A 25,950-nucleotide genomic window follows, 5' to 3' on the forward strand; every position below is an offset into this window, starting at 1 on the left:
GGACCATGCTAAGCGAAACTGAGGTTCTATTGTGCATTTAGGAGACGTCTTCAACGAGGGTTTTAAGATGAACACTTTGGACTTGATGGGTCTGTAACATTATACAGAGATATCGTGCTACAACTGAAGCTATCATATATGAATTGTATAAAGAGTTGAATGTGAAGTTCATTTGAGAAAACTTTAGTTACTTACTTCACTGACCAGAGTGATGATGTGGAACGGAAAGGGGCGTTCATCAAGCACTACGATTTATCGATTATATATAACAATAGATTTACAGTACTAAAGCTGCGAAGTCAGAAGTAATGAAGGCGTTTTTTTTCCTGAATGATGTTTTGGTTGGTAATACCATGCCCATATTGAAGAACGTTCTTACTCAATAAATATCAAGGTCATACACAGATACGTTTGACACAAGGTTGAGCTTGAGCTCTTGACTCAAATAAATGCACAATAGAATTCGCGGCAACCACTACCTTATTGAAAAACAGTCGTCCATTTTAACATAACTTCAGCTATAGCCCAAAAGCTTTAGGTTTGGCGGAGAAACTGGCGAGAATGTATTAATAATGATTTAAACCACCACAAATCTTGAGTGAAAGGGATGGCTCATAAGGGTCACCTACTAATCCTAATTATGTTTCATGTTTCTCAAAGCGAATTTCAGACAATATGCTGAGTTTTATTACAGCCTAATCTCACCATGGAAACAACACATTAACTTTGCCTTAAGGAATAAAATGTACAGCTTGTTTCAAACCACTAATGTTATTTATCACGACCATTCATTTTTCAGAACTTGGTGTAGCGGAAGAGAGGACATCTAGTTTATACGGTGCTTTTGTCTTGTATCTAGAGTTAACTCAGTGTTCGTCAGATGTGGCAAAGGCTCGACATTGGTTGTATCCTACACCGAAAGACCTAGTAGTTTAGAAGAATAAGTAAATGAAATGCCATGACGTCGGTAGGCCGTAGCGAATCATTGCTTGCCAACAAAAGCTTTTGGGTGCTGTTGCGGGACGGTGTTTCAATAAGGGGAGGCCGTCTGAGGGACCAGGGGTTTAGAGAGCGTGCATCCAGGGGTTTTGGGGCCTTCTGGGGCGTCCTCTGTTTCCAGGTACGTGCCTTGCTGTGTCCGAAGCGAAAGTCGTTGGCATCGAGCTGAATGGCCTCGATGACCTTTTCACCGACGTGTTTCGCATCAACGAAACCCTTGGGGACAGCGTTGGGCGCCAAGATTGTGTATCTAGGGGAAGAGGGGGTGACAACGTTCAAATATTGTTTGCGTTAATGTGTTCAACTTGGTGGTGTCTTCCTGCTTGAACCGTGAACTTGACGTATGTCTCAATGTAACGTTATGTTGTCCCTTGTAAAGAATCTGACGACTAACTCCGACAACTATATTCGTAAATAACCAAGGTATCTTTCAGGTGATCAAACATGCCACCTTTAACACTGTTTCCCGGTTCTTAAGTTTAAACAAACCAAGTGGATATAAATGCTTGCAAATACAATTTTATATTATTTCCCCTTAAACATTCTTAATGAGGTAACTCCGTTTTTGCGGGAGGAAGCCCGAATACCCGATCGCGGCTAGGTTTCAATTACCACTTCACCATTTGAAAGTGACTGCAGAATCAGAAGGGCTTTTTTTAATGTACTTGTTTGTTTAAATCAGTAGGTATAAAGTTTGTTTCCAAATAAGCGAACTTAGTTTAAGAAAAGAAAAAAAAGTTCACCTTAAATTTCAGTTAGACCTGAACATGCTTAACGAAATGGCTTTCTTTCACCAAGCATGCAATTTATATAGTCCTACGTCCCCGCTATATAAGGGTCCGAACCAGTTTTGACCAATATGTTAATTACATCTTATGTTCCATTTGCAAACTTCAATCAGTGGGTGTTTTTTCACACAAAGAGAACATTGCACGCTCGTGTGTTTATGATTGTGAGCCGCGAGCCAGCAATAAAAACGTCAAAAACAAAAAAAAAAGGCCATAAAAACAAAACAAAATGCGTCGTAACGAGCAGCAGCGTGCCTCTCGCTCAGAACGCAAAGTTCAAAGCAGACAGAGCATAAAAGCGCTCTAGTACGCGCAAAAAACAAGCGTGAAGACATCAAATGTTACACGAAAAATCCAGCGTTAATAACCGTACAAGATTACTGGTGAATGATATGATAAGATGCACTGTACGCGACATGTAGTAATAAACCATACTTTCATTTGATATACGTTAACAACCGTGACACCAAGGGCAATCAATCATTCCAACACTAAGCCTTTTGTGACAAATTTTTCGACAAACACATGGTGGTGAAAACAGTGATGGTTGAATGGCAAGCCCCTTTTTTTGCATAAAAAACGGTTGAAATATTTTCACCGCTAATGTTTCTAATTAAAAAAAGATCACAACTCGGATGCGCAGTTAGGTAACCGTCCCAAATGAAGTGAGGAAACCACCGGAAAATATACCGGCCGGTTGTACTTTAATTTAATGAGGAAGGATACATATCTGCGCATTTGTCATTCTCAAAAATCTCGAAAAGGCGACACAAATTATATTTGATAATTAAAGATTACGAACATATAAAAGGTAATGGCACAAACAGTTTATCAATTGATGAGAAGTGAAGTTATTGTATTCAAATCTCCGGCTCAACATTCAAGATGAACATCACAAAACCGCCAATAGGATTGTGCACAATTAACTAACGGCTTCGTCGAGTACGATACTAACGTACGAACTGGCGCTACGTCCAAACCTTTCTAATGTTATAAGATAATTTATTGGTTTTCACACAGGCAGGTTTCAATTAATATGGATAACACAGTCTATTTACCACTTTTTCAATATCAGGTGAAAAAGACGAAACCAAGTAATCCAGACAATTTTGAAGGAAACATCGATTCTAGGCACTTAGGCGCTCTAGTCATTGACAGGATGAAAAGAGTAGGGCATCTCTTTCGGGTGTCCGGCACAAGCAAGCAGTTGTTGTCTTCCATCGTGTTTAATTGAGCGTCCGCACTCAAATCCCACAATACGCCCAACTGTTGTCAAAACAAGACAATTTGCGCTAGAAGTGTGACAACTTAAAGACGTATACCTGCCGTTTATAGCCAATCAGGGACTAGAGTTTGTATCATGAGAACGCTGAGATCTTGACGCATTTTTTTAAACTCTATATTCTGCTGGAACGTGGTTTATGAGTGAGAAACTCTGCCCACAAACGAGTACTCCGCTCAGTTACCAAATGACGCATTAGAAATTAGGCCGCACTTTGTTTCTCCGATTGCCAATCTTTAAAGCGGTGTCTAACGGATGCTCCTTCTTTTCCGTAGAGTCAAAAATTCGGTGCGTTCTTAGTGGGCGGTGTAGTAACGTCATTCATCCTGGCCCGGAGCGTCTTCACCAGTTCTCACACCCCTGTCAGGCGACCATGTTGAAGGCCTTCAGAACAAACTGCTTTAAAACAGTACGCGAACCAGCGTACGCCGATAAGCACATGATGGCGAGCCGATTCGCTGTTTTTTTTAAAGGAGTTCATTCTGAAGGCCTTTACTGTGCCCGTTTGAAAGGGGTTTTACGCTAAAAAAAGAAACGTTTGTGAGTTCACATTCCTGGACTACACAAAAGCAGCCAATCAGGGCGAACGATAGAAAAATCTTAGCAAATGGAGAAGGTGAGAATATGATAAGTCAAAATAATGCGGTTTGCGTAGGGACAATGACCATCACGTTTTACTTGCTCGTCGTCTCTGAGCACACCGCATTGCTCAGATCTGGTCATACGTTAAGCACTGACATTCACTGGTATCCTTCTATCGTTCCTCGTGACTGGCCGTTTCTGTGTTCTGCAGGGCATTGAGCTCACAAACACTCTTATAGAAAGAATATGTTGCAAGAGACCAGAGGTCATGAAGGTCGGGGACGAGGAGGTCATCCTTACCGCTGCTTAAAGTCGGGGTAGATCATCCTGTTGGGGAAACCCTTGCGGCAGATACGGATGCCTTCCAGCACACCGTTGCAAGTCAGCTGGTGCATCACCAGGTGAGAGTCGATGACACCTGCGGAAGGCCGTCGCACGCGCGCGGGCACGCACTCAGCCTGTGCCGTTCGCAAGCTTTGGCGAGAGTCCAAATGGGCTGAACTTAACTTGCGCAGCATATCCAAGCCCACCCCGCTAAAAATTTTCGCTGAAACTTGTTCAGTCTAGGTGGAGCTAACACCAAGTAAAATTGAGAAGGTGTTGAAACCGTTTATTGCGCAATCCATAGAAGTAGCACCGGTAAGGTACTTGTGTACTGCGCTTGCGTTTAGGCAAAGAAGAGTCCTTCTGAAAGGGACTATGATGTGATCTTACTAACCGTGGCTGTACCTAATATAAAAAAGTATATTTTTATTACACAATCGCGTGGACGTTTATATATATTGTCTTGGAGATAGTGATATCTTTTGAACCGGTGAGGTATCGTACTCGACACAAATGTTTTATCTGGAATAATTCGTAACGCTCAATGACGACAACTTAGCGACCATGGTGGCGGACAGTATTTGAAAAACGCTTCTTCGGGACATTCGAATTAGTGGAAGATAAAAGTAGAAATGAGGCTTGTTAATGCTTGCTTAACGCTATTGTTTTCATGACTCGCCTTTAGACATACTGGTTGCATAAGAACGTTGAATTAGTTGCAAGACATAAAGAAAAGGCAGTCGAGTTGGAGTAAGATTTCAAAGGCGTTCTTTATGAAAGACACATTTGAACTATTAACAAAACCTATCTCGGGCAAGCCTTTTTCGCGTAAAGAAAAAACAAAATATTAATCAACCACTCTCCGGGAAAATGGGCTGTGAGTTTCTGGGATTTCCTAACACACAAGCTTACGTTCCCTAATATGCTAAACCTTGCATTGTGAAATCAATACCGCCGCACTAGAAGGCAAACGAAGTTTTGTCTTGGTCAATTAACGCGTTTGTTCGTCTACGTTGAAATATACATAAAAAGTGTTGTTAGTTAAAATGGTTTCTCACGAGTTGACAATAGGTATGCTCTTTAACCCTAACATAAAAACAATAATTCAGAAGTTACTCTAAAAACCAAGTTAAACCATTTTTTATAGTCACGACTAGACTTCTTCATGAGAATGTAAGCAACCGAAGTAAACCTCGGTGTTTTTTCTTCCTCCACCTGTTGCAAAATTGGCGCGAAACAGCCATTGCTACACTGTAAGGATTCCGGTTCAAAGAAAAAAAATTCAGCGGTTTCCGCGTTGCCTGTCTCCCAACGACGTGGACGAAGCACAAAACACATATCAAGTGGGACAACATTTGAGGGTGTATATTTACCTGGGGACTTGGTTTCGTTCGGAATGATACAGCGGACAAAGTGGGGGGCAGTGCTATTGAGGGTTGCCATCAGCTTGTTCAACTGTTCCTGTGGGCGTCATGAGTGGGTGGGGCAAAGGTGTTAACCGTGGCAAGAAAAAGGTGATGTGTGCACCTGGTGGTATAGTGCATGGTGGTGGGACAGTCCTCCATCACAAAGTTTCTGAGATGGGAGGGTGTGGAGGTTTTGAGTGGCAACTTGGTTGTGTGGAAGGGCTCGTGCGTGACGATTCATATCTTTCGGGATAAACTTAGGCGTTGGGATATTTGTGGACAGTAAATCGGGTAGACCTTTCGGGGACTCTAGGGTGCCACCAGGAGTTGGACTGACGACAGTGAAACCTCCCTAATGGAATATCTCAGGGACAAGCACAGGTCCACAGATTGGGCAGATCGAAATTGCGCCAACAGTCTTCCATTAAGACAGATTCCACTGTAAGGTTTCGCCCAGGCTTGCAAGTACGGACAGAGATAGAATTTGTCATTTCTGAACCCCAAAGAACTGTGGTGTTTGAACGGCTTCTGAAATTAATTACCTCTGTGATGATCACTATCGATAGTCTGTCCTGTTGGAGCGGTTGTTTGAGGCTAGTCAAACGTTCAAATAGGGATCTTCTACGTCTACATGGGGTTCATGATTTTGGAGTTCCGAATGAACTGGGCATGGGTGATTTAGGTCCGGGAGAATCAGTAGCAGGTGGTGTAAACAAGGTAATTTTTGGTTCAGGTGCCGTAGGTGGCGTGACGTGGGCACGGGTGGTGTTGTCGGAAGTGGTGTGGGTGGCAGGGGTATAAAACTGACTTCGTGCGGTGTTGTGTCTTACGTGGCTGCTTGAACTCGTTGGGAATGATGCAGCGCACGAAGTGCGGGTGCGTGCTGTGCAGTGTGGCCATCAGCTTGTTCAGTTGTTCCTTGTTGCGAAAGCAGAAGAGCGAGCCGTGTTAGCGTCACTCCAGGCAAGAGGAAGCAACGGCGGCTCCTTTAAGCTATGCTCAAAATACTTTTTCTTTGCGTATGTTAGAACCAATCTCAAGCTAGAATCATGCGAACCATCAATTGGCTTATCAAACTGAAAGTAAAGCACTTGTTGTAATACATTGAATGAGGATCTTTTATGTATTAAGAATCGCGAGATGCTAAGGCAAGCACGGTCCGTTGTACTTAAAATAACAAGTATTTTTGCTTGTTGCCTACAAGCATGTCCCTTCTACTGTTATAGTAAAAATAGAGTATATAAAAGTGCCTACTGACATCATGCAAGAGCAGGAAGTGTAAAAGCACGATCTAGATGCTTTACTTATCAACTCAGCTATGGCTGTGTGTACACATAAACGGAATGATACTGTAGAAAAGCAGACAAAATAGCCAATCAACCAAAAGCCGCAAATCCAGCTATAGCAAAGCACGACCGAAGCCATTTAAATTATAACGATCGCCTAACTACATTACCGTTAGCTTTGTGCAGCCAAACGAAGCACGGCAGCAACGCACGTATTATTCAAGCAGCTCCAATTAAAGCTGTTTTGGATTTCAATTGCAGTGTTCGTCGAAGGCCACGGGAACAGTTGGAGGTTGATGGGTGAGCAGTGTTCCAGTCATCAGTGGGGAGTACTGAGGAGTACTGAGGATGTATTATAACTACTGTAGGGTACTCTACGGACTACTATGGGGAATTCGAAGGATCTTTGAGGAGACACGCAAGAAAGAGGTTCTTTTGAGGCAAGTCAAGATTGTTCACGAGTGGTTTTGGAAAACGGGGGGAGATTGTGCAAGAACCAAGGGACACCCAAGACTCAGGTTGGGAGCAGGGTTGTACTAGGTCACATGGAAGAGAGGTGAGAGAAGGTAGAGTACAAGATGAGATCGGAAGGATGAAAGAAACCAGGGAAAAGTCCAAGGAAGGAATAATGGAAGGAATTACGGAAGGTTCCATAAAAGTAAGAATAGAGGGTACCATGAGAATTTCCATGGAAGAAAGAACGAAAAAAAAATGCCTGAATGGCACAGCAGGTGTCGTGCGTTTACCATTATTGTTGTCAAGCTCGAGGAACAGTCCTACTTACGAGTGATTTAAGACCTCAAATCTAAATCGAAAGCAGTTACGTAGATTGGGACGGTTATGTTCTATTTGTAGCTAAAATAAAAACAATATGTCCGCAATGGGCTATTTGTTATCAACTGAACGTTATTTCAAGTATTTTCAAGATCTCGTGAATAAATCCTTTTTTTATTTCTTAAAGTACGATTTTACTCAGTTATGTCGGGGCAATTGCACCTTTCTGATACGTCAATATTTCCTAATAACCCCTCAAGTTATTCAAAGCAGATTCATTAACGCAACAGTGTGTTCATAGAATTGTATCGTAATGTGACATAGTGAAAACCTTGTTTCTGATCTTCAGACAACTTGATTTTCATAAATAAAAACAAATTATTTGAAGGGGCTAATCTGCTTTGATAAGTTTCGCTACGTTCAGAAACACTAACGAAAATTAGATAGGCGGCGCTCAAGTACAAACTCAAGTGTCCTGACAGGGCGTTTATTTAATATAGCACCGGTAATGTGAAGGATGTAAACATTATAAGATAATATAGATAAGTGTCCTAACGTAATGCGGCTTTTGCGGAATCTGCTAAGTCACGCCTAGTGTCCAGAACATATTCAATGTTTATTATATATATATTAAAAAAAAGCTGATGCAATTTTTACGGAATCTTAACACGGCGTTCATAAAAGAAATTACAACTTTTGAGAGAAGTTGCACTTCGAAATGGTTTATACGAGGCAGGAAGGAAGGGGAGGCATGGGTGGGTACCTGCGGATTTGGTTTCGTTGGGGATGATGCATCGCACAAAGTGGGGTTGGGTGGATCTCAGGGTGGTCATGAGCTTGTTCAGTTGTTCCTACGAGGGAAGGAGCGAGCACAGGGTTGTCAGCATTCCACAGATAGAAGGTGGCGGGCCGGAAACGTCATCATGCAGGAGACTTCCGCAGGCTTTGAAATCAGGAGGGCCTTTAGGTGGAGCAGCCGCACGTTTTCCATACCTTTGCCATTATCACAACTTTTAGCCAATAGCAGCCATCAGGGTTCAAATAGCCCTACTCATTAAAATCGTTAGCAAAAATTAAATGGTGATTAGATTACAAAAAAATAATTAAAAAAGTTGTAACTTTAAAATGGCAAAAGTATTGTGGAGTGCAACACTCGTCGAACCTGCAAAATATTCTCAAAAACAACTTTATATAGAGCACACATAGAAACGCTTCAGCTGGGCACTTTTCAAAATGTTAAGGCCAGCAACAATAGTGACATGCTTTTGCGCCCTGCTTAAATCACTGAAGTTCTCTGATGTATTTTTTCGGCCTTGCGAAGACTTGTTCGTGTAACTTGAATGAAATCTGTCTTTGCACATACCACCAAGACGCACAAGCAAAACAAAAAATACAAAAAAACAACAAACAAGAGATATACAACAAAGAAATCACAAGAATGCAAAAACAAATGAATATTTTGAATGACTACATGCTTGTGCAGATAAAACGCAATTTTGTGTAAATCACTTAAGTTCGCGTTCTCACGTGAATGGAACTTTATGAATATTGACGTATAGGAAAAACGTGCATACGAATAAAATGATTTTAATAAGTATGAATGCCGTGTGATGCTAGAAAATAATTCGTCGTTTTGCCCTCTCCTGGTCAGGCTCGACCACTGCCACAATTATTATACAAAATCGTAAAATTTTATTAATTGCAAATTGATTTGCTTTAGGTGGTTTTACTACGCACGCTTACTGCTTACTAAACGTTTCCTCCCACATTCTCAAATCACACACACTAGTTACTTGATAACGTAAGACTGTTTACAAGAAACTGATGCTGACTTTTTTTTGTTTGTCTGGGTGTCTTATTTTCAACTAATCGCGCTAAGCCTACTTCTGTAAGTCAACAAATTGTAGCTGGCTTTATGGGTGTGAAAATATTTGAAGGCAATAAATACTTACCCTGTACAGGCCAGACACCGTCTGGAAACCAGAACCCTTCTTGCGGCCACCTAAAAAAAGAAATAAAACGATTTTACATAAAAAAAAAAAACATTACGATGTTGGAATTGTGATTATTCGTAACTGAATGCAAATCGTGCTTATAGAAGCCAGTTAAGTGGCATAAGCACGCCATTGTGTGTTTCTTTAAAGAACACTGACAACACATCCTTCAGTTTAAGCTCGTTGTTGCAGTCTCAAATTAGAATTCATTATTACAGACGCGTTTGATAATTTGATTTTAAATTTAGATGGCACAAACTTTGTCCCCAACGCGAAAACGTGTCGCAACCACCGCCAGGCGGGACGTCGTGCTTGTTCCAGCAGCCATAAACCATTTATACCACGGACACTGCTCACCCGTCAGGTACGTCCTACTTTATTCTGCACACTCATATATTTGTAATGCGGCGACTTTACAGCCTCCAAGACTCAGGTCCGAATCTTCCCCTACATTTTCCGTGACTGTCGCCCACCTCACAGTTAACCACTTCAAATCCAAATGTGATCTGCTGAGAGTACGGCCTCATTTTTTGACAGTTGCTCTGCTTGAAATAGCCGTTTGTAGAAAGTTAATTCTAAGCCCCTCTTCCACACTCCTGGCAGAAAAGAAATAAGGTCAGAAGTCTTCTGTTTCTAGGAGGCCCCAAATAAGAAGAGGGGGTCCCTCTGGCTTGGTACAGCTGACGTATGCTTTAAACGGTGACAGGTGAGAATCCAGGTAATTTTTTGCCTCGAGCGCGAACTTTCTGCCTTCGATGACACTTCGTCGCATGCGCAGCCAAAAACTGGCAGAAGGCATCCAGCGCATCCTGGAGTAGCGGAGTAACCACTGCCTTTGGAACCGTCGCCGTTTACAGGCTGTTGCCTTGAGAGCCCTCATCCCTCCGCGCACCTTTGCCGCCCTTGTCGTCGCCGCCACCGAGACCGGGATGGTCTTCGAAGATGGCCTGCAGCAACATGTTGGAGCCCTTCTTGAACTGGTCAACGACGCAGTCGTTCAGGGGGTCCTTGTTCTTCTCCAGCCAGCCGGTGAGGTTGTAGGGCACCTGGAGGAAGGAAACGCGCCGCCGCGCTGTTAGCACGAGCCTTTCCCCGCGTCAAGCGGTAACATGACTGTCGGTCAGATAACGTCACGGGGTCTGGACCACTATTCCTCGACGGACATCGACTCATCGCACCTCATCGTCTACCTTCTGCAGAGATTACCAAGGCGTTTGGCGAGCTCGTGTTGGTCGGACGTGCAGTCAATGACAACTGAAGGAACGGAGGGTGTGACCTATTATGACTATGCTTCTTGGTTTCTTGATTCGTTTTTCGGCGTTCTTATTGGACAATGCTGCAATCTTATTGGTTGAGAACTACGGAACGAAAATATATGCACGGAACTCATTAAGCCCTGCAATTCTTAAGCTGCCAATGACTGAAATAGGTGAATCATAAGAACTGCAAACTGTGTTAATAGTAAGACAGGCAAAGACCTTTTGGCAGCAGCTCGCGGAAGGCATTCCGGTGTCGGATTTTCCTTTAAAATTCCGTGAAAACTACGAGGACTTAGTAATAATAAAAATTATTTGATGTCCACCTTTCGCGGCTTCACCGTTTTCTTTTCATGTGCCTGTTGCCTTTATACCTACGCTGTCCTGCACTTAGTACGTAGCTGAACAATATTTTACCGACATGAGCGAGGGCGTGTTGGATGCAGTTCTGTATGCAAGAACCTGTTCAGGACCGGCCGGCCATGCATTGAATTAGTACCAGGCCAGTATACATTGTTTTTGTGTGACGGTTGCCACAATAAAATATGACGTAGTTGAGTTGGGTGGCAAAAAACTAAAGGGAATAAATAGCCTAAGCATAACTAGACTAAAAAGAAAACTATAGTAAAGAAAGTATAACAAGTGGCACGAACTTCTTGAACTCTAGTTTCTTCCAATCGGCAAATGAAATGATTTGCTTTCTTTTCCCACCTCAGCTACGTCAAAGCTCAGCATGGCGTCCGCTACAAAAAAAAAAAAAAAGAAGTTTATTGCTGAGTTGTTTGTTGAGGTACATTCTACTCTCAACTCCAGACGAGGCGACGACACCCCGCGGAAAAGATGTGAAGGCGGGAAACGGAGAATTACCGCCTATCAAGTGGACATGAAAGATTGGAGCGGCTTAGTGGTCGAAATGTGAAACAGAGGAAAGGGGATTGAATGCACACCGTTCTAGTGGAGAGTACGTACGGTTCCGGCGTAGTGGACGATGGCGAAGTGAGCCTCGGTCTGGTTGGGCTTAGGCGGCTTGGGCTTGATGAAGTTGGGAGACTTGCCCAGGTGGTTGGTCTTCAGCTTCTCGAGGAAAGTCTGATCGGTGGCCTTGGGGAACATAGACTCCTCTTCCATGATGGAGAGCAGACCCATAGGCTGTCGGGGAAGTGGACGAGGGAGACACTCAGGGGGTATCCGAAGCACGAGTTGAAGGCATCAAGTCCGTAGTAAACACAGACCTTACTGGAAATTCGGTCGGTCAAGAAGCAGTCTTTTCTTGCTTATAAAAGACTGCTTTCAGGTTCAGGAAGAGGAAATTCCTTATTTACTTAATTTTAGCTTCAATTTCTATTATTAACTTAAGACCAATAGGTGGAATACCTATTGGTGCCCACGATGCTATGTGCACACTTAATTAACAAGATCAATAAAAAACAATAAAACGTTTCTTGTTTATTGAAGCTTACACAGCAACAGACACATTAAGTTGCTATAATTATTTGTTAAAATTTTGTTTCTTCCCAAGTAATATACCGCCGAAAGCTCCCTCCGTTCGGTTGAGCATCGTGATTCATTAAGCATTCCTTTCGCAATTTCCTGACACATTTATTCTAACAAAGTATAATTTTTTATTGAATGTTGAATTCTTTACAGATTGTAGCGTTAAAATAGAATGATAAAATCTAGATAACCAAAAAGCAAGATTAATCGGAACAATGTAAATCTCAACTGCACACTAATAATAACCTAAGAACACCGCCTTATACACATCCAAGGAACGTGCACTCTTCATTTTCCAGCTTGAAAGATAAACATTTGTCACAGCTTACAATTCTGTTAGCAACACAAGAGCCTAAAAATACGTAATTATTAGTAGCAATTTAAAACAGAACATGCATCGTTTTACGCGTGTTAAAAAGCCGGCATAGTGTTTTGTAGAGTTTTTTTTTTAATTCAGTACCTACGTCAGAACAACAGATATTTGATAAAAGTGAAATAAGATATTATGTATCATGCATTAAGTAAGACCGCGTGAAGCAAGTTGCCGAAAAAAATCTGTTACTTTTTTTTTTTTTAAGGTGAACATAAGGTTTGAAGTTTTGATCACGAGTAGCCACGAACGAGTCTATGTCGCCGAACCATTTGCGCATCGATTCACTTTTGCCCCACGCTGCCCATTGATAGATGCCGAATATGCATCTTTCAAATGCTGCTCAACTCGAGATAGTTCAGAGTGCAAGTCAGTGTCTTTATGACAATCACAGCTTCTCTGATAAACCTACGTCCGTTAGCAAAGCATCAGCGACCGTCCAAGACGTCTCGAAATGTTAACTTCATCAATCAATATGGCATGCATTGGGTCATTTGTGCGCTGGTTGATATCATGGTGTTTTGACTAAGAACGATACTGAAGGGCATTAAAACAAAAATAGCTTCTCTATTATTGTTTGTTGACTGTCGGCTGAGACTCTGAGTGTCGATTGAAACAATGTTACGTAATGAAATCGACGTCTTCGGAAACAAAAATGCATTATGTCTGAAAGTGAAATATTGAAGGTCATATGCCAAGGCTCCTCGACTACTTGTTTCTTTAACGTGGCATGCACCGTATACTTCGTTCGCTATTGGATAACCAAATGTCTACCCTACTGTCACATACAAAGTGACAACGGCAGGGAGTGTCTTTGAAACGTCCGACCTCCAGCACCCGCTCGTTGCCTGCAGCCGTGAACTGGTCTGCGCGTGCACACTGGCGGCTCACGAAACGTCGAAGCTTTGCCGAAGGTAGGAAGCTTGCGCTGGAGGAGATCAACTGAAACTCCTCCCTGCCGTTCTAGCTCTGTCAGTAACTAGAAAAGCAGTACTAGGAGCGGGTCAATGCAGGGATCACTTCGTTGTTGGGCTTGTTGCTCTACTTCCTAGAGAGGCACCTAACTAGTGGCATCTAACTGGTGGCACGCGAGAGATTACCTTTTCAATGAGTTCAATACAAGCTTGGAGATCGAGTCCAAAGTCAATGAAGACCCACTCGATTCCCTCCCGCTTGTACTCTTCTTGTTCCAGAACGAACATGTGGTGGTTGAAGAACTGCTGCAGCTTTTCGTTGGTGAAGTTGATGCAAATTTGCTCGAAGCCGTTGTACTGTTTTGGGATCGGGGAAATGTTTTGGGCACCGGGGACCATGCCAGATTGGGGAGCGATAGAAGGTCGTGGGGAGGCATGGTGTTGTCGAAGACGGGATATTGTCGGGTGCCGTGTTATCCGAGGTAAGGTTGTGGGATGACGTGGACGGTGGCAGGGAAATTGTAATCGAGAGGAGTTTACGTCACAGTTTTTGTGGCGGTGGTGGTGGTGGTGGTGGTGGTGGTGGTGGTGGTGGTGGTGGCGGAAATGATGTCAAAATTGACGTGGGTATTGGGGTAACGTGGAAAGGTGTGAGGAACAAAAGAGCAGAAGGCGCCTTGCGGTTAGATGTTTCAGCTCAAGGAAACAACTTGCATGAATAGCGTTACAGCATCAGCCCAAGGCTAGAGGACTGCTTGACTTTAAGCTCCAGACAGTAATTTTATTTAAATGCGGTATAGGCGACCTGGAGAAATTACACCAGGTGCATAAAGAAGTCTACTGAAAGAGATTCCAGAATACAGTCAAGCATTAGAGACTATAGGATTGACGCTATAACGCCAAACAATTTCGGAAGCACTCGCGAACAGAGCGACTTGTCGCGTCCCCTTTTGCGGCGGTTGCGGTGTTGGCGTATCAGCGAAGCCTGCATTTGTTTCGATGGCTCGGGCTATGGGGGTGGCCCGGCCATCTTACCTTCTCAATGAGCTCGATACACGCTTGCAGGTCGAGCCCAAAGTCGATGAATTCCCATTCGATCCCCTCCCTCTTGTACTCTTCTTGTTCCAGAACGAACATGTGGTGGTTGAAGAACTGCTGCAGCTTTTCGTTGGTGAAGTTGATGCACAGCTGCTCAAAGCTATTGAACTGCGGGGTGAGGGGAAAAGGGGTAAGGTTGGACGGGCGACGAAGGGTGGACAGGAGAAGGTCACTTCGGGATCGATGGGGAAATTCGGGATCAACTATGGGAGCGACTGCAGTCTGTTCATCCTACTCCCTCACTAGAGAAAGCTGACACGTCAGATGATTCCGTAATAATCGTCCTTCATGTAGCGAAAGCAAAACACAAACCTGTCAGCTGGCACTGGAAGGTTTCATCACGGTAGGAAAGAAGGATAAACGAAAGTGCGTTCGTTGACGGGAACGTGCTTCAGATCTGGCGCACACAGCGGGCGCATACCAAAAAAAATAGACAAAGGTTTCAAATTTAAAATATAATATGATTCCAAGGAGTTAATTTGTAAGGAGGCGGAAAGATAAAACATATTTTATGCGGGCATTTATGTAGACAGGCTATGAATATCAGGCTAAATATGAACTTCCACTGATCGTGGTAGTCGCTTTTACCATGTAGAAGATATGGCCTTAACTTTGCCACTTCTGCGTAACAAAGTTAATCTTTGTAAGCATCTTTTGCATCCAAACTGAACAAGTAGTTATGCAGCCACTAAGACTTCTTCACAAGAACAATTAATTTATTACAGGATGGTTGGTATGTGAGCTAAATCAGCTTATTTGCGTACTGCGACTTCACAAAGTTTACTGTACAGAACTGCTGAATAAACCTATATTAAAGTAAATCTTCTCTCTTTCCTGTCCTTTAATTCTAAACTGTTTTAGCTCAAAATTTGAATAAAATAATACGAATTTTCACGAATATCAAAGATAAGCGCCGGTAACTAGGGGAGTTGGGGTCAACAGTGTTATGGACAGTGGAAGCAGAGGATCGTGGACAGGGTATTGGAAGACGTCTAGGAAAGGAATTGTTTTGCGGATTGTTCTACCAAGACGAGGGGCTAAGCCGTACTGCGGGTGAGTATAGGGGGGTGAGGTTTGGTACTACTCCTTACGTTAACCTTAATATCTCGGCTTCACAATATATTGCCACAGGGACGGTAATATAAGGCTATCACAACAACCGCCTCCCGAAATGCCACCGCCTCGCACCGCAACAGCCGCACTTTGGAGGACCTACTTTTGCCATTTCGCTGTTGAAGGGAGAGAATAATGTGTAATTATCGGACAAAGTAAAATAAATAGAACTCTGAACAAAGACCAACTGATTAACGTTCTGTGTCTTCCGTTATATCATTTTGTTTTCTAACATCAGTTCAACTATAAGAACCAAATAGTTCGTCGTTTAAAAGAACGTCAAAGCTTCTTTGAAGAAAAATTATTGTCGTTAGACAGCCGACATTCGAGAATAAATGAAGACACTATAAAATCATGAACTTAAATTGTGCACCTGGCTTCGTAATTGGTCGCAAAATATTTCGCTTCTAATAAATAAAGGCAGTAAGAGCTACCTAGATATATAGTACATGCTCAATCTGAAGCTGTCCGGTTGGTAAGAACATTAAACAATGGCGGAAAATATTGTCTAAATCCTTTCTCAAACCGTAAAACGAAACTTTCCAAGTGAACTGTAATACGGTCAGGTGTATTTAACGATAAAAGCGTCCTTATAATAGGGAGTTTTAGTAGATCGTTCCAATAACCCCGATAACGGTACCCTATACACCACCAATTCCTTTATGCATGCATCGTGCCTATTGTTATAGGACATCTATATCAGAAGATTCAAAACGATCTATTAAAACTTCTTAATGCGTCACAAATAACCAAACAAAGGCCGGGCCCGGTGCCCGTCCGAAGGCACGGTCGACGACTCACGTCAAAGATCTCGAATCCGGCAATATCGAGTACACCGATGAAGTGCTGCCTCTTCTGCTTGGTGTCCAGGGTCTCGTTGACTCTCTTGACGAGCCACTTGAAGAGCCTGTCGAAGATGGCCTTGGACAGGGCACCCACCGAGGCCGTGACCTGAACAAGTCCGAAGAAACACGGTCATCGTGCGGCTTCCCTTCATACGTTTTTCGACTCTTATTGGTTTGATACTACGCAGAACTTCGGTAAAAAACTAACATAAACTTAGTTACACGAGAAGCATAGAGGTCATTAGAAATTTCTCCCCCAGAAAGAAGACAAAGATGTGGAGTATTTTGTATTAAAATAACTATTTATAACGACAGCAGTTTTGACGCGTGGACGGATTTTCCTTCACTTGCGAGCGGACACTAAAAATATTACGTGACTTATTTTGAAGTTTGTCTTTCGTACAGTTGCAACTATACGAGATTCTTTCATGAGGTCATTAGCACGAGCTGTGCATAAACTAACTTATCCCGTGTCTAGGGCAACAGTTGTGGTAGCTGAGAAACATCTGGTGAACGCTCATTGTCCACATGCGCCCAACAACTACACTCACGCAACTTTGCCGGCCAATGATTACCTCATATACCATGCGACTTCTCTATTAAGCATATTTAAGTGTTTAATATTTACGGTAAAGCTACTGAACATACAGCGTTTTGGTCCTAGAGAGAGTGGGTCACCAATCCGCTTACCTGGGTGATGTTCCTGCCCTGGGTGACGAACTCTGTGCCGACCTTGATGCGGGGCTTGAGCAGGTTCTTGTACAGATCGGCGGCGTTCAGGCCGAGCAGATGAGCGACACGCTCGCCTTCTTCGGTGCCATCGGCCTCGGCCTGTTCTTCGCGGGGCCTCTGCTTGAACTTAAGGCAACCGAAGTGCATCACGGCCGCTGTCACTTTGTAGATGTTTTCCTTCTCTTCGTCGGTGAAGCCGAGCACGTCGAAGGCCGTCTGCGTTGTACACCCCAAAGAGGTCAAAACGTCTACCCTCGTACGTGAAACAAATTGTAACGTGGTTTAAATTGTTTTGCCGAAGTAGGGAAGTGCCCAAGACATTCGGGAAATTCTCTACAGACCATTAGTTCAAGTAAGGTGGGTAGTACACCCCCATTGCGCAGAAGCAGCCTTCAATGAAGCATCTGCTCAGTGAGGCGTTTTTACCACTCCTATGCCAGACAAAAACATAAACACATTAGGGAACTGCTCAATAACCATTAATCCTACTATGGTTGGTAGTGCGTCGCCATTTTGCAGACAGTCTTCAGTGCAGTATCTGTTCAGTGCGTGACGTTTGACTGACTGTAGCTGCACCTATCGCCGAATGCTGAAGCTGTTATACTACGTAACACTCGAGAGGAGTAGCAGCTGAGTTGTATAAAAATATGTCTTGTAGATGCTAGGCTCACTTCGGAGATACACCTGGTAAGATGCCGCGCGCATACTTCATGTAGCGAGCATTAGCATTTCGCATGAGTATACTATATTATGTACATGTTCGATGGTCGATCGTGTCGAGTCATCATAACAGTTACTGAATTTTTTTGGATACAGTTTTTTGTTCATTCACATTGGCGCTTAGCTGTGTCTTACCTCATCACGCAAAAAGTATGATGAATATTCTTTTTTTTAGTCGATTCAACTGCAGGCTAGGAGACGGCTATGTGAAATAGTTGGGATGGTATGCTCTTTATAAAAAAGAGCAATTGTTTTTTTGGCTTCTTCTGGGGTTCAAAATAAATACTTAGTAGACATTTCGTGCTCGAGATAACACACCTGATGTTATAACCACGTACAAGGGTTGTCTATTTCAAGCACACTGGGTTTTATTGTCACGCTGGTCAGCTATAATGGTGATATTTATTGTAAGAACCCATATCTACTAATTTTAAAGCTTATACTAAAACATGCAAAAAAATATTGAGACGATAAGATTTTTTTTTTTGTTCAGTTTGCATTCATTTTTAGGTTGAAAAATAAAGCCAGATGAGCTTAATAAATCAATCTATTTGGTGTTCAGTTGAACACCATCGTATCGGTATTACACTTTCGTACTTTCTAGATCGCATAACGTTTGGCATGGTACAAAATGCTGCGTTATAATACTCGGCGCAGTGGCTTTTAAAAGCTACACATCGTTCACACCTCGCCACTGGCAAAACCTCTAAGGTGACGCGTCTTCCCCAGTCTTGATCCCAACACTCAAAAAGATGTCCTAATACAAGAACTGACATTAAAATGAGCATGATGACGATGGTGGTGATGATGGTAATGATTTGGGAAGGCAACTGAGATAGAACACAGAGGAGGACAAATGTGGGAGAAGAGCGAGGTGGAGGGGGAGGAGGAGGGGGTGACAAGGTGAACAGTCGTGCTGGAAAGGGACAGGGTCACTACTTACGTCGGTAACAAGCAACTCTTCACCATCGTCGACACCCTCGATGCTAGTCTTACCCTGGGACACGAAATGGTAGTCATTCACGTTGTTGGAAAGGAGCAGTTTATCTGCAAGGGGAGACCGGGTCGGGGAGGGCGTGGAAGGAATAGGAGCCTCGAAGTTAGGAGGTCTTGCGTCATGTCCCACGTCGCCTCAAGCGCCGAGCGTGGATCTGTCCTCTAGCGGCCTCTTTGGGCGCAACTTGGTGTACAACTGGCCACACACCTTTAACGTGCTTAACGCCTGAACGGAAGATGCTGAGTCAATGAGCTAAGGACGCCTGCCAGGTGTTTGATAATCGATACAAAAAAAGAGCCACAGCTCATGCTCGGAGCGGTCCCACGGACCAGTAGCCAAGGATGACGGGGCGCAGAAGGCGAATATATAAAATGGTCTACATCTCCCCGTGACACGATGTAAAGCAGCGCTTTGCGAATATTCACCAATATATGCTGCTATGACTTTGTCGTTCGCAAAACATGAGATATTGCTCTTTTTAAATAGAGAGGATTTTCTTTTGTGGTGCTAGCACTTCTGAATTAGATACGTTCTTATTTGAAAACTAAAACTGCTCAGGATAGTTTTTTTTTTGGCTGATGGAACTCAGATGGAGCCATAACACTGTCAGACCGAAGATAAGTATGCAAGTGTGTAGGTCGATTCCATACTTCTAGTAGAGTATGAAAGTTTCGTAAAACCGAAGCGATGAAACTAGAGTGAGATTCCTGTGTGGATTGTTTCGTTACGGGAAAATCTAAATAAAGTGGCAGACGTTAAATCGGCACATTAAAGGACAGATCCGGGATCGGCACTAGTCTCTGACGAGAACGACAGCGTTTAACGCAGATTTGGTCATCAAAGAGCTTCATTATATGATAAAAGAACACGCCAACGAAGCTTCCGTTCCGAAAAGTGTCGGAGCCAAGACTAAAGGTTTGATCTGTGTTCTGGTCGGTCTGTGTCACCTGGAAAAACTGTTCTCCGAGGAAGCACCGGTGGACGAACAGCGGTTTTTCGTTTCTCAGGTTCAGGGGCGGTCAACCAGTGAGTACGTGAGGACGGAGTGAACGGTGGGTGCTAGTGGTATCTCGGACAAGGGGTTTTTGGCGTTCCGGGCGAGGAGGATGACGCGCATGTGCTTGCCACTGGCGCTGGAACGCTTCCATCATACTCACGTCAGTAGCTTCTAACTCCTCGCCGTCGTCGACGCCGGGGATTTCAGTTTTACCCTGAGACACGAAGTGAAACTCGTGGATGTCTTGCATGAGCAGCAGTTTCTCTGTGTTGGGAGGTAAGCAAGCAAAGCGCCGGCCAGCAGAGCGCCGTTGTTCACCAGCGAAAGATTATGGCGGCGGCACAGCCCTGGGCGACTGCAATTAACACCTACTTGACAACAAGGCCGTGGCGCAAACTTTTCTACGTCACCCACCGAAGGCTAGCATGGGACAGAGATCAGGCACGAGGGATGAGTCATCGTTCGGCCGGACCTCGTGTTCTAACTGATCGAACGCTCAACGCTAAAGTTGCAGTCGTTTCCATTTCGGTAAGTGACGTCACCTACCAAAGGACGAGGTGGCCTTCAGTAGGTGACGTCGAAAAACAAGTACTAGGGCGTTGTAATCAAGGAGGTGTTTGCGGCAATCATAGCCGCAGCACAGCGACAAGACAAACAATGATGCGGATGGTTTCGGGCAGGACTGGAGTACTCAAGGCTCGGGAAACCTCGCGAAAATAGACGCATAATAATTTTTTGCTGCAAAAAAAAAAAAAAAAAAAAAAGAAAGAGCAGCTCGCTACTTGTGCTTCCGCACAAAAAAGAATAATAAGAATCAAGTTGACGACGGGATTACCTCTCACCATCACCGCCGCCAACAGTCGCGTTCTCGCAATAACCGGTCCATCATACACAAGGCATTTTTACGATGGCAGCGGTTGGGAGAGTAGTTTTTACTTGTGAGATATTACAGTTCATACAGGGCATACATTTTTTTTTTTAAATTTGTGTAAGTTTCAACAACATCTTGAGGTGTCCCGAGAGCTGATTCACCAAGTCACTCCAGCAGCATATGTGGGCCTTTAAGGCAAGCCAGCAAGAGCGCGTTGAGCAAAGAAAGCACAAAGCCGTAAGACATTTCTAAATTATACTTAGGCGATAACGGCAGTCAGCATCGTGACATAAAAAAAAATCAAGACTGGGTAGATTGCTGCTATGAAGCATAAAGATTGCGAAGAAATTGATTGACCTTATTTACACAAATGACAAAAACAATTGTAACTCAACGCACGTTGAGGGCACTTTGCGAAGCAAATGCGCTTTTTTTTTTGAGAAAGCACTAAGCGTGTAAGTCTTTAACAACAAAAGTATAGTGGTTGCCATCGAACGCTTCCATCTGAACAACATTTATGAAATATTTCGACTGCACTTTGTGTGTTGTTGGAGCTGCGTTCGCTGAACAGAATAGAAACCCAGCGGCACAAAGGACAAATCTGTTCCGCTCTCTAATTTGACGACACCAACGTGTGCGATAATCCCAATTTTTCATATATTAATGCATTACGGAGTTGAAGTCTTAGTTCTCCTGCAACCACTATATTTCGCGAGTAGAGACACTATGGCCTCCGCCACAATATCCGCGATCGAAGCTTTGCTGCTTTGACCTATACGGCTTTGAGAAGCGGCAGATCAGCAATGCAATGTTAGCCCAACGCAAAAGCAGTATACCCTTCTTGACATCCAGCTGTGTCTTGTGTCCCTTGAGTCTTAAGGCGCGTTCACACTCTTGCAACCGAGTACGACCGAGAAAGACTTCTTGGGACCGGATGCACTGAGCGGAGCTGGTCCTAAGAGATCGCAAGAGGCTTAAAAACCGGTTTGGTCTCTCTCGGTCGCACTCGGTTGCAAGAGTGTGAACGGGCCTTTAAGGCCCGTTCACACTCTTGCGACCGAGTACGACTGAGAGCGATTTCTTAGGACCGGATGCGAGGCAGCGGAGCTGATACTAAAAGATCGCAAGAGGCTTAAAAACCGGTCTGGTCTCTTTCGGTCGTACTCGGTTGCAAGAGTGTGGACGGGCCTTTAGCCACCTTGGCATGATGTCATTCGTTTCGAATTTTATGTTTCAAGGAGGTCTCAGTATGGCATTTGCGAAATAGGTTCGGACTTAGCGTGCCTTTCTTATTTATCGGATGTTCGCTCAATCGGTTAATGTGACCTGGGGTGTCGCGGTGTTTTTTCATAATTGAATAAAATTGTAAGATTAAAAAAATTTATTGTGTCATTGATGTTTCATGTTCGTTTTCTTCAAAAGCCTACCACATTTCAAAATGTCGAACTTTGTACTTCGATGTGATCCACAAACAAAATTATGACACTGTGCCGATAAGCACTCAAACATACAAAAATGTTCATTTATATATTTAAAAAAATAACACAAAACCACTCACACAAAAACAATACACAAAGATAGCTACTTTTAAAGATAGAATAACCCGTAATAAGCTTAGCGGAAGGCAGTGGAATAGTCGAGAGCAGTCGTTAATATTATTTTTGAAAACAAAAAAGGCTCTAGAATGGCACGCTCCTATTTAATGAAATCAAATTTCTACTATTCTCAGCGGGTTTAGGATCATAAATCAGATATAAAACCAGGCAATATAACTTTTTTTCCTCTATCAACTAACTACTTTTTGTCTTACTGGTTCGTACAAAATATATAGTAAAGCATGTGATTTAACTTATGCACAAATCTACGGCAGCATGTCAATGTTGTGGGTACCAAAACAATATCTATGCATATCTCTAGAATTAAGTTAAAAATAATAACGAAAATCTGGAACTCATCCTCACTCTGCGATATCGTCCGTTCTTCTTATTTGTAATATAGCATCATATCTAATTTAACATTATTCTTATCCAGTTATTTTTTCTCACAAACACAAGCAGATATAAAACTCCTGCCCTTTTCTTTTTACTGAATCTCGTTTTTTTTTTTCGAAGTTTTAAACGTTATGAAGAACGTTTTCTCTATGCAAAAATTTTCTGTAGTAAGAATTTTTTTTGTTAAACTGACAACATGAGCATGTTCAGAACTCGTGAACTCATTTATAACTGATCATCTACAGGTGCCTTGAGAAAATTCCGCCTTACCCTTGAGGCCAGCAATCTTGCCGGACATGAGTTGGTAGAAGATGTGGTAGGAACGCTCAGCGGGTTGCTGGGAGATGACACGGGCCTTCTCTAGCAGATCTGCGAGCAATCATAAACAATATCAGGATATAATGCACATCGGAAGGTCACTTCGAGGAAGATTTACGACGACAATTCCTCTCATCGTTGTTTAAAAAAAAATATTACAGCCAGTTTCGAACATCCCTGACAAAATTCTTTTATATAGGATATGTGTAAGGTAATCACATGACATGGTCACGTAATAACATCACGTGATCACCATCAGGCGTGCGCACTACTGAAACAGAAGGCAAGGTGCTGGCTTACATGTTTCGATGTCGGCACCAGCGAGCTTGCCCATGGGACCAAAGTGAATACGGATGAATTTACCCTGTGAGTGAAGAGTCGAAGAGTTTCAGACTACGGGTTTCTCCACGGAGACATTCTTGGGACGCGATGAACTCCTACGAGAAAGCATATACTCACGAAGCGGGAAGAGTTGTCGTTACGCACTGTCTTGGCGTTACCGAAGGACTCAAGGACAGGGTTCGTCTGCACCACTTGGTCTTCCAAGTTGCCCTAGGTCGAAGGGTGGTTCGCGGTTAGCGTAGCTTTTATCGAAGCGTATACACTTAGGTGGTTGAGGAACAGTAGGGGCTTTTCGTAAATAGTGCACTGCGGATTGCGAACACTGCGGGCGTGTGCTCAGTCCGGACTTGCAGTCCTCCGTAGTCCGTTGCAACTTAAGAAGGTAGGGCGAGGAAAAGGAAGGCCGGGGAGGAGGAAGCAGAGGGAACACTAGAGAAAAGGGGGGAAAGCCCCTCCCTCTCTCCAGCGTTCCGTCTGCTTCCTCCTCCCCGCCCTTCCTTTCCCTTGCCCTACCCTCTGGAGTTGCAATGGACTATAGTAATGAATATTTCTTGTATATCATCCTCCAAAAGTTCCTACTGAAGGCATTTATACTCTGGGACAACTTTTGTGGGCATTTCCGAAAAGAGTAGGAGACCGTGCGCACAGCTTTAATCAGCGCTCAAAATGGGAAAGTGCAACTCTATTTATTGCCAAGAATAGTTGTCCCCGAGTAAAATGTAGCGGAAGATATGTACATCACTAATCTCCAGGAGCTTCAGAGTTACCAACTAGTAAAACTTTGATGTTCTTTATTTTCGTATGAGTGAGAGGTAACACGGCAATTCACTAGTTTGTAGGAGCGAGTCATATAAGTTTGAGTGTTTTACTAGAATTTTACATAAGTATTTACTATAAATAAAATTGCTCTTTTAATTCCTGTGTGTATGGTACTGGACATTATTACGCTTTACGGACGCATCACTGATGATTCATTTCTAAATAACGACAAGACATAAATCGACACCGAAATCTGCATTATTTGCCGGCTCTTGTTATTACTGTTTATAGGTTGCACTGCGAAAGACTTTGTGATAAAAACAAGATAATTAAGTTGCACTATGGAATATTTTAGGCCCTATTCAATGCGATATTTTGTAGAAACAGTCATTCCATAAGTGACGATAACGCATTGCTATAAGTACAAAAGACAACAGTCACAGCAACAAGATATTAATTTCCAAAAAAACGGTGGTGAACCACACATTTCACAGGAAATAAGTGGCCATGCACAAGCCAACAAACATTCACGCAATTCGAAGTTATTGCAAGCAAAACGTCAACATATGACAACAACTCTTCGCCATACTGGTGAAGGCCAGTAATATTTTGGCAGTAAATAAACTTGCTGTTTTAGCTCCGAATAGTTTGTTAATTTTATTTTATTTATAAATTAAGCCTTATTTTGGGGAACATATGTACGTGAGAACTCCTCACATCTACAATCTTCTTAGGATCAGCGCCCGTTGTGCACTCATTATTTCTTAAGAGATGTGCAGAGGAAAAGCCATGAACACGAAAGCCATGTTGCATCGTCCTGCCTAACCAAACATGCAACTGTGTTGGTCCACGAGTCATCCCGATGTCCAATGGACGTCCTATGGACATGCAGGCGACATCGTGTTCTCTCTGGAGTAAAGGACCCAATAGGAGCTCGCCGTCATCACTGCGTAGGGGGCCTTTCGGCGAGGGGCTTTCAAGTAAGCTCTTGTCAGTAAGACAGTTTCAACTCCAGGGTAGTATTTCTCTTGGCGACAAATGTTGTATGTTCCTTGATTGGTGGGCCAGCAGGAGTTGGCGATGGTCTTTTTGCTTTTCTTACGTGTTACCGGTGTGGCCCGGTACAAAGGGTCAGTAAAAATAACTCGTTAATGGAACTCACATGCGGAAGCACTTGAAAACTTGGTTAGGTCGGTTCAGTTACGCTAAGAAGCAAGCTTGTCTATAGCGCAGGCCAGCAACAGCGAACTTCAACGCAGCCATCTAGATTACTAACGACTACCACAATAAACCATTTTCAAAACTCGGAGCTCGCGGTGTTGGATGTCGAAGCGCATGACAGGGAAGCACTGTGAGACACCGCTTACGCAGAAGTTGCGCATATTCCACAGATAATTTTTGGAAATGGTCTATTGATGGCATGTCAGTACGCTCTCTCGGGAGCGTTGTGTTCGCGAGGTGTTGAAACGATCACGTGGGATGTTTGACGGACATTCTTGAAGGTTTAGGAAACATGTGAGGGACATTCGAAGGCTGTAAATGTAAATATGTCCGTGCAAATAGCAGCAGGGCCATCAGGATGTGTGGGGGTCTCAGTTTCAGAAGGAGGTGCACAGAAGAATCTACTTAATGAAAGGTGTGGTCTAAGGGAAAGTCACAGCGAGGAGACGAGGCTTGACTACGCTACGTGGAGGGGGA

General features: G+C 43.3%; 1 protein-coding gene across 3 annotated transcripts in view; it reads right to left on the reverse strand.

Moving 5' to 3' along the window:
• Positions 1–25,950, reverse strand: part of LOC8053920 (myosin heavy chain, muscle) — a 66,099-nt gene that overhangs the window by 23,530 nt on the left and 16,619 nt on the right. Inside the window, exons 7-19 of one of the 3 annotated variants that reach the window (XM_029978171.4) lie at positions 23,611–23,703; positions 23,452–23,515; positions 23,104–23,202; positions 18,921–19,024; positions 17,216–17,473; positions 16,482–16,631; positions 13,656–13,826; positions 11,661–11,840; positions 10,328–10,481; positions 9,394–9,443; positions 5,349–5,436; positions 3,952–4,069; positions 1,129–1,249 (exon numbers count right to left, since the gene is read on the reverse strand). In XM_029978171.4, coding sequence (XP_029834031.1) covers positions 1,129–1,249; positions 3,952–4,069; positions 5,349–5,436; positions 9,394–9,443; positions 10,328–10,481; positions 11,661–11,840; positions 13,656–13,826; positions 16,482–16,631; positions 17,216–17,473; positions 18,921–19,024; positions 23,104–23,202; positions 23,452–23,515; positions 23,611–23,703 — 1,650 coding nt within the window. Of the gene's footprint in view, positions 1–1,128; positions 1,250–3,951; positions 4,070–5,348; positions 5,437–8,204; positions 8,293–9,393; positions 9,444–10,327; positions 10,482–11,660; positions 11,841–13,655; positions 13,827–16,481; positions 16,632–17,215; positions 17,474–18,920; positions 19,025–20,131; positions 20,236–23,103; positions 23,203–23,451; positions 23,516–23,610; positions 23,704–25,950 lie in introns of all 3 variants that reach the window. The other 2 variants (XM_029978172.3, XM_040501722.2) reach the window with 2 other exon arrangements.

Source organism: Ixodes scapularis, unplaced genomic scaffold, assembly GCF_016920785.2.
Source record: "Ixodes scapularis isolate PalLabHiFi unplaced genomic scaffold, ASM1692078v2 PGA_scaffold6__148_contigs__length_123643588, whole genome shotgun sequence".
Lineage (NCBI taxonomy): Eukaryota > Metazoa > Arthropoda > Arachnida > Ixodida > Ixodidae > Ixodes > Ixodes scapularis.